The sequence below is a fragment of the Catharus ustulatus genome, chromosome 6 (assembly GCF_009819885.2).
Source record: "Catharus ustulatus isolate bCatUst1 chromosome 6, bCatUst1.pri.v2, whole genome shotgun sequence".
Classification (NCBI taxonomy): Eukaryota; Metazoa; Chordata; class Aves; order Passeriformes; family Turdidae; genus Catharus; species Catharus ustulatus.
Genome location: NC_046226.1, coordinates 51390608 through 51399046, shown reverse-complemented (window position 1 = coordinate 51399046; position 8439 = coordinate 51390608). Strand labels below are relative to the sequence as shown.

General features: G+C 45.9%; 1 protein-coding gene and 2 long non-coding RNA genes across 3 annotated transcripts in view; 2 read left to right on the top strand and 1 right to left on the bottom strand.

Annotated features, from left to right (window-relative positions):
* The first annotated feature begins 2129 nt into the window (after window positions 1-2129).
* Window positions 2130-4741, top strand: LOC116997956. Its single transcript, XR_004418276.1, has 2 exons — window positions 2130-3665; window positions 3703-4741. It is a non-coding gene; the product is annotated as an uncharacterized LOC116997956 (long non-coding RNA).
* A 949-nt stretch (window positions 4742-5690) lies between these two features.
* LOC116997955 lies at window positions 5691-7753 on the bottom strand. The gene is made up of 2 exons (XR_004418275.1): window positions 7665-7753; window positions 5691-6616 (listed from the first exon to the last, which is right to left on the bottom strand). It is a non-coding gene; the product is annotated as an uncharacterized LOC116997955 (long non-coding RNA).
* Window positions 7282-8439, top strand: part of PDE3B (phosphodiesterase 3B) — an 81699-nt gene continuing 80541 nt past the window's right edge. The window contains exon 1 of the mRNA XM_033063216.1: window positions 7282-8238. Within this exon, the coding sequence (XP_032919107.1) occupies window positions 7282-8238 (957 nt within the window). The remainder of the gene's footprint in view (window positions 8239-8439) is intronic.

Below are 8439 nucleotides of genomic sequence, written 5' to 3'. Positions count from 1 at the left end.
TCATCTCATGGATATTTTCCATCACTAGAAATAGGAAATTTCATCTAACAATGGCCTTCCACAGCAACCAAAATGCTGGTGTTTCTCCCAGCGCTAAGCTTTGGTCAAAACTTTTGATTTTCCTAAGTGAGTCACCTTGCATGGGTTTTCTGGAGGCATGATAGTTCTTTATTTTGTTGTTTGCTTGGGGTTTTTTTGCTAACTGGTTATGTTACAGTAATGCTGTTTGTTTATTTATTCAAGCATCTGATGCACTACTGATAAAGAAGTTGAGGTACACACAGACGATTACTGCCTGTGTAATCCTAACCATTCTTAAATTGATTGGTAAATTCATTTCTCAATTAATTCTCAATTTCAAAGAAAAACTACTTCAAAACATGATACTTGACCATCAGATTCCTAATGGATAGAAATGAAAGAAAAGCAGCCAAAGCAGGAACTTACTAACTCAGGAGCTTACACACAAAATAAGTCCTCTCTTCCCACCTTTTTTCCCTATACTCTACACCTCACCCATAGTCAGGCATTAGAATATTATTCCCTGAATGTGGGATCAATTTACTGATTCTTCAACCACACACAAGATTTTCTACACAAACGATCCCAGATTATTATGAGAAAGCCAAAAAGATGGCTCTAGAAAGCACTGAAGTGTCTCATAATTTCCTGGAGTGTTACTCTGTGACAAATTAGGTACCAAATTGATAATTTCTTTTCCCATGAAAAAAAGGGCAAGGACGACAGTCAGAGCAGGTTTACATGAAACAACAATTATTATTAATTTGATTCTTAACAGTATGAAATGCTTGAAGAGAAACTTTAAAGAAGACTTTCTAGAATTTAACTAACTTCTGTGCTGATTCAAAAGAAAGCACAGAAAGGTTTTATGAAGCGAAGAGCTGGGCAACTATGTCCAAAGTTATTAAACAGATGCAAAGATTGTCCACAAAGCAAGAAACTGATTGGAAACTGATTGAAACTTAACTACATTAAGAAGGAATAATCTAATGTATTTCATGTGTCTGAAGAAAAGCAGAAAAAGGTGCTTTGAGGTGAAAACGACAGCAATTTTCAATGGAGTTGATACCTTTGCATACCAGGATTACAGGGCACTGGCAAAAAAGATAAAATTGGGCAGTACAAACAGAAGGCAATTATTAAAACTGAGAAATATTAAAATTGGTGTGGTAAGATTTAGACAGGTTCTGGATGTGTGGGTCAAAAGAAATAGGCCAAAGAGGATGCCAAGATTATAGCCTGGAATGAAAAGAGCCATTGTTATGTTGTCAGTTCTTCCTAGTTATTCTACACTAGAACAGAGAACAGACAATGCAAAAATAAGTTAGTATTTTGAAATACAGACAAATTTTCATTTAGAAATAACAAAATAGAACATGAAGATTTTTTTGTGTGTGTGTATGGAGGCCATAATATCATTAGCCACTGTTACACAGGTGCAGGTATTCTATCATGTGGTACCTTAAGTACCAACCAGCTCCAGCAGTGGCAGGAGGTTCTGCAGGACCAAAGGCTGGGTCCTGCCCTCCCACCACAAGAACACCCTGCAGCTCCAGGATGCTCCATCCTTCCTGCAGGGCTCCCCTTCACTGAGCATCACTCTGGGGCAGGACTGAGCTCCAACTCCCAAGATCACTGGGACATCAAAGAATAATAAAAGCAGCCCCTTGGAATGCCAAGAAATTTGAGCAACATTCATGGGCAAAGCCTTATCAGAGATGGGAAGGACAAAGAGCAAACGCCAACAAGGATTTAAAGCTGTGCCACGGGATGCTTGGGTTGGACATTAGGAAGTACTTTTGCCCAGAGAGGGGTGTTAGACATTGGAATGGGCTGCCAAGGAGTGGGATGCAGTCCCCAGTGTCAGTGGTGTTCAAGGAAAGCATGGGCGTGGCACTCAGTGCTCTGCTGGAGCTGCCATGGTGGGAATGGCTCCCAGGTTGGACCCAATGGCTCTCCAAGCCAATTGATTCCTTGATTCTCGGACATCCCAGCCTCTGGGGCCAGTACAGTGGCTGGGAGCTGTCCCCATCCTGTCACTATGCCCGCAGCATGAGCAGAATTTGGTGTGGAGAGACAGCCAGAGTGTGTGCTGAGGTGAGTCCCAGTGGCTTCTGAGTGCTGGCCCATCCCCTGAGCCTTTCCAGCCACCCTGAATGGGACATGGAGCAGCAGGACATGGGCCCTGAGATGACTCCCTTGTTGGTCATGATGGAAGTTTTTTGGCTGGCTTAGTCCTGGAGCTGCTGCTGTCGGGAATTGTCCTCAGATGGTGCCTTGGCAGAAGGCTCTGGAGATGCTGGGGAGAGCTGAGGGAGGGGTGTCAGGCAGCTGGGATGGGGGCAGGGTGAGGATGAAACAAGGTCTGGTGTCAGGCAAGGCATGAGAGTCCCCATGGAGGAGAAAAGCTGGGCTGATGCTAGGAGTGCTCTTGGGCAGAGCAGTGCAGGGGGATGTGTGACCAGCGCTCAGCCCAGGCACTGCTGCATCCCCCACCGTAGGTTTTAGTGATGCTGTTAGCCATAGCTCCCCACAGCTTAGCCATAGCTTCCCAGTAATCTTTTCCCCTAGAAGATGAAGCTTTTCTACTGTTCTAGTTCTGAGAAGCTGACAGTCATTTAGGGGTGAGGTTCTCCCACTGTACTTCTCTCATAGCCTCATTTTAGATTTTTTTAGTAGTCCAGTTGAACAAAGTTCAGCTTTTCTACATTTTGCTGTGTTATTTTCTTGATATTCCATCCTTTTAAAAATAGAGGTCCTTCATTGGAAGAAGGACTTCTGTTTTCTTCTGAAGGATCTTGCTGTTTTCTGAGGAATGCTAACTTTCATAGGTTACCCATTCCTACAAGTGCAACAGGACAAAAGACTACAAATCAGCTTTACAATTTCAAAACCCACTCTTCCAGCTCTTACACATCAATTTTATTATCGGAAATATTCTGAAGTGATATCAAACCAGCACAGAAAATGAGGAGGAAAATAATCCGCAGTTGACATCACCTGCTAAAGTGCATTTTAAATTCAGTTTAAGGTCTCTAGGTGCAATTTTGAGTGTGTCAATGGGGACATTCACACAGAGACACTACCAATTGGTAGTTTTGGTCTTTCCAGTGAGTTTCCTTTTTGTTTTTTCTTTCACCAAATTAAGGAAAAACCAAACAAAAGTGACTTTTTAGGTGGGGAAAAGGTATGGTTGGTTTTTAAGAAAGCATTTTATTCTGCCTGTGTAGTAGTCTATTGGATAATAACCTAAAAGGGAGCTTTTAGGAAAATATCAGTGTACCATTGCAGTTGTTCTACCACTGTGATGAACAACAGACAGGTCTGTAAGACTCCTGCAATTCATCCACTTCTCACTGTAGGGATCACTGGGAATAATGACAGTGGAAAATGTGGAGGTAGCTAGATAAAAAAATACCTGCAATCTCCTTAGTCAAGAAAGAAAAAACAAACCTCAAAACAAAGCTATAAAATTAGTTATCTTCTGAATTAGGATAATTCCAATTAACTGTTTTATGACTGCTTTTGGTTCATATTCTTATGTTAAATATTATCATTTCTATCTGAAATATTCATCATTTTTATGCTTTTCAGAAGTGAATTACAGACTAATACACACCCATCTTCCCAAAATCTGATTTTAAGTGTTTGTAAGTTTAATAATTTTGGAAGTAAAAGGAGCCCCACATGTCTCAGGATCAACGGAAACTAACCAACAAAGCTTTCCACTGAAGAGATGGATACCACCAGCTTATGAATTTTGCTAGTACAGATGTAGTGAAGAAGAAATAAGTCTTTACTGCCAAATCAGTTATGAGTTGTTCTATTCTACTGCCAGTATGCTGTGGGTATAAACAGCATGCTCTTCACAGTCTCATCCATGAAGAATTCCACTTTAAAATTAGGTGTGGTTTTGAGTTTGACCAAACAAATGCAAATTTTCTATTAAAACACAGTGATGGCAGCAGGGTCAGTCTTTACAATTAAAATCTGAGATTTAACAGTACACTCCTGATCAGATCTCCAGGGCTGAGTATACATGGTTATTGTGGTGGCTTGGTCCTTGCTGGCAGCCAATCTTCCACCTATACATTGTCTTGTTCCCTCCACTCAGGATGAAAGGGACAAAATAAGAAAAGCAGGAACAAGAAAGCTGCCTCAGCATAAAGACAGGGAGATCACTGATTAAACAGACTTAACTTGGAAAATTGTATTTATTACCATTTAAAATGAACATTTAATTATATTAGTATTTATTAGTAGTAGATAGAGACAGCCAACCTGACTCAAATCGCTAAGCCACCCATCTTGTTCTGGTAGGAAAACAGAAGGATGACAAAAAAAAGTGACATTCCCCTGACATAAATGCCTTCACTCCAATTTTATTAAAACAATATGCTTTTCTGCATTTAAGAAATAGCTAATGAAAAGTTATTTCTTTATTCTAAAAATTACTCTTGTTACAAGGAGCAATTTAGTTAATGCTCTTCTAATTTACAATAGACACTAAAGTACTCAAACCTAGTTTTCTTTATACTGAAATTCTTCATTATTAGATTGGAAACTCCTCAAGACTGGGTCCTGTAATGTGGTAGGAAGAGTGTTGTTAGGTAACAGAGACATTACTAAAGACAAGCTGTATTCCCATTTTGGAATGTATGCATTTCTTCAGCACACATATCACTGAAATTAAACCTAATTAATTACTGATAAATGATCTGAAAAAAAAAAAAGATGGGAAGGTGGTAAAATATACTGTTAGTACAAAGTTACTGGCAGTAAAGATAGAATTTACTGAGGGAATGTGTCCACAGCCTCACAATGCTGAGTTCATAGGCAGGTGAAATTTACTGTAGATAACTGTAATGTAAACACAGAAAAAATCCTAATCTTACCTATAAAGTTATCTAGTGGATGTAGATGTTAACAATCAGAACACAGAGCCTGGGATCTATACACTTAAGGCTGTGAAAACAGTGTTCAGTATTGAACAGAACCACTGTCAACAATGCTCAGTTTATCTGTTGTCCCACTTTCCTGGCAAAGCAAAACAAACGAGACAGGAATTAGAAGGAAAGAAACCATTATTTGGACTGTGCTTCTTTCTTGAATAATGGGTGTAACTGCTGGTCTTCTCTTCTCCAAAAGAATATAGTGGTGCTCAAAAAAAAAGAGAAAAACAGTAACATTAAAAGAATCTGGAAAAACCATGCCCAAACTCTCCAGCTTAAAAAATAAATGCAAGACTGAGGAAGGATATAAAAGCATGAATTGAAGAGACAAGATGACTAGAGAGCAACTGTTCATTGTTTCTATCAAAATAAGAATATCAATTAAGACAGATAGGAAACTCCATAAAAACAACCATATTTCACTTGCACAGTCAAGTTGCATTGAGTAAGGACCTTTTCTCATACTACTCTGCACATGCTAAAAACCTTAAAAACAACAAAAAAAAGACTGGGCAAATTTGTGGATTAAAAAGCTCCTAAGAGCTGTCAAGAATAAGACACTGCTTCTGATTCAGAAAGTGCTGAAGCCACAGATGGTTGCATCCATGGTATTTAGGGATCATGTGATGTCCTATCTCTGATCTTCCTTAGGCACTTCCTAGTCTCCACTGCTCCAATTATACCCAAACGTGTTTTAATGAAGATTACACCAGCAAATTATTTCTGGAATGCATTTATTTACAGTTGAATTCAAGGGAATGAAAAAAATAAAGGCTATGCATAAAAGCAAGGTATTCCTCAGCCTTAAAAGCATTTACAAGTATACTTGATTGTGGTCCAAATAAGAATACTAAAAAATGTAGGACTATAATCCCAAAGAAACCACACATTCTCCTTTTTTGAAAGCTTTTTAGAACCAATATTATGGCACAGAATTTTTGTTAAGTGTACCAAGTCAGGAGAGAATTTTTTCTTTTTTTTTGGATAGAGGGTGTAGGGGGATTTCTAACAGAGGGAGATGCACTATGGTATTAAAATTCCACCAGATTGATCTGCCTTTTTTAAAAAATATCATGACTTATTTCCGTTGCTGTATTTGCCATTGCACAGTGCGTTTTCTGTCAGGAATCACGCTCGATGGTTTCTGTTCATGGCCAGCTTTCAGGCCCGTGTCCTGCAGCAGCACTTCCTGCCACCCCACAGCTTCCACACACCAGCTGCTACTCGGGGGCTGCTCAAAGGGAGGCAATCACAACCAACGGCACCAAACAATTCCAAGAGTTCCTTGTTCCAATGAAAAAAAAGGAAAAAGTGCGAGCACTGACTTACCCGAACCGATGTCTGCAGCGGTGTAAGTAAAGCAGTACAGCGCTATGTGGAAACATGGCTCAAAGGACCTTTGTTCTAAGTAACAAGGTAAACATGCACAATTACAATAAATTTCACAAGTGCTTAGCAGTTACTTTACCAGAAACAAACAAACAGGGTGAATGAGGGAAGGCATTACTCAAAATCCCATTAGCTGCCTATTTTCCCGTACGGCAGTCTAAACACTTCCAGCGGTCCTTTCCAAAATTATTATTTTGCTCCATTCCGAAGGTATTAGCTGTGCAAATAAACCTGGTCGTGCAATGCGGTCTAGTCTGTGATAAAAAAAAAAACAAAAAAAAAACCAGGAGATAATTACTCTAATCCATACTTACTTCTTGGGTGCTAAAAAAAAAAGGAATAAAAAGGAGAAAAAGGAGAAAGTGATGCTGGTCGGAGGGGAACGCTTCGATAGGCTGTGTGTGGTTTACGGGCAGTACGAACAACTTTTGCTCGGCATCTCGCAGCCGAATGACAGGACAAAGCGCACAGCCGGCCCGGCCCGGTGTGTGTGCCACGCGTCCCCGCGGGGGCCGGCCCGAGCCCCGCACGCTGCCGGCCAGCCACGGCCGCACAGATGTGTGTGTTTTAAAAAAGATCGCGGGAAGTGCGGCGGGCGGGGGAGGCGGGGGCTGGGCCGGCTCCGCTCCGCTCTCCCCGCCCCGCCGGGCCGGCGCTGCCGCCGCTGGGCGCTGGGAGGCGGCCGCGAGTGCCGCGCCGGAGCCGCTCGGGCAAGGCGGGCGGGCGGGCCGCACTTTTACCTTTTCTCTCTTTCTGCCGCCCTCGCCCATCATGCCGCGGACGGCGCTGCCCGCGGGGGCCGAGCGGCGGCTCAGCCCGGCGCCCTGGTCGTGAGCGGGATGCGGGAGGCGCGGCCGGGACGCCGCTAGCGCGACCCGCGCCTCTCCGCCGCGCTGCCCCCGCCGCGTCCCCGACCACCATGAGGGAAGAGCGAGAAGCGGCGGCCGCCTCCCCCGGCGGGGCCGGCCGAGCCCCGCAGCCCTGCCCGCAGCCGGACGGCAGCGCCGAGAGCCTGCGGAACGGATACGTGAAGAGCTGCGCGACCCCGCTGCGGCAGGACCCCCCGAGGAGCTTCCTCTCCTTGCTGCTCTTCCCCGCCGCCTCCTCCCGCCGGGCTCGGCTCGCCCTGGGCGTCCTGGCCGCCGCTGTCCTCTCGCTGCTGGCCTTTCCCGGCCGGGGCAGCGCCCGGGAGCAGCAGGACGGGAGCGGCTGGCGGAGCCCGCGGCCGCTGCACGCCTTGCTGTGCCTGACCCGCTGCCTCAGCCCGCTCTTCAGCATCGCCTGTGCCTTCTTCTTCCTCACCTGCTACCTGGCCGGCGGCCGGCGCGGGGAGCACGGCGGCGGCACGACCCGCTGGTGGCTGCTGGCGCTGCCCCTGTGCTGCTTCTCGGGGGACTTCGTGGCGCTGCAGTGGCTGCTGCCCGCGGAGGGGCGCGAAGAGGAGCCGCAGATGTTCCTGGGGAGGCTCCTGACCGTGCTGGTCTCGCTGGCGGCGCTGACCCTGCCGCAGAGCTCGCTCAAGTTGCGCCGGAGCCTGGCGGTGCTGGCGCTGTGCAGCCTGGTGTGGCTGGTGTCGCTGAGCAGCCTGCAGGCGCTGCCCCCGGCGCTCGGGCCGCTGCTGGCGGGCACGGCGGGGGTGGCAGGCTGCCTCCTGGCACTCTGCGGCGGCGAGCACGGCATCTTCTCGGCGCAGAGCCGAGGAGCGCACCACCAGCATCACCGCCACCCGCGGCTCCCCAGCGCCGAGGAAAAAGTGCCTGTGATCAGACCCAGGAGGAGATCCAGCTGCGTGTCCCTAGGGGAAACTTCGGTCAGCTACTACGGCAGCTGCAAAATGTTTAGGAGACCCTCGTTGCCTTGCATTTCCAGAGAGCAGGTAGGTTGCTCCGAAACTTGGAGGAGAAACTTTGGGAGTTGTGAGCGCCGCTCCGCAGCTTTTCCTGGCTGCCGTGCGTGTCCGTGCTGGATGTGTGCTCGCTAACAAACTCCTGCTAGAGGAATGGGGGAGAAGCTCAGTGCCTTAGCGGGCTTCTCAGCCCGGTCCTGCAGAATCGATAGAACCCTTCATTTCTGCGTG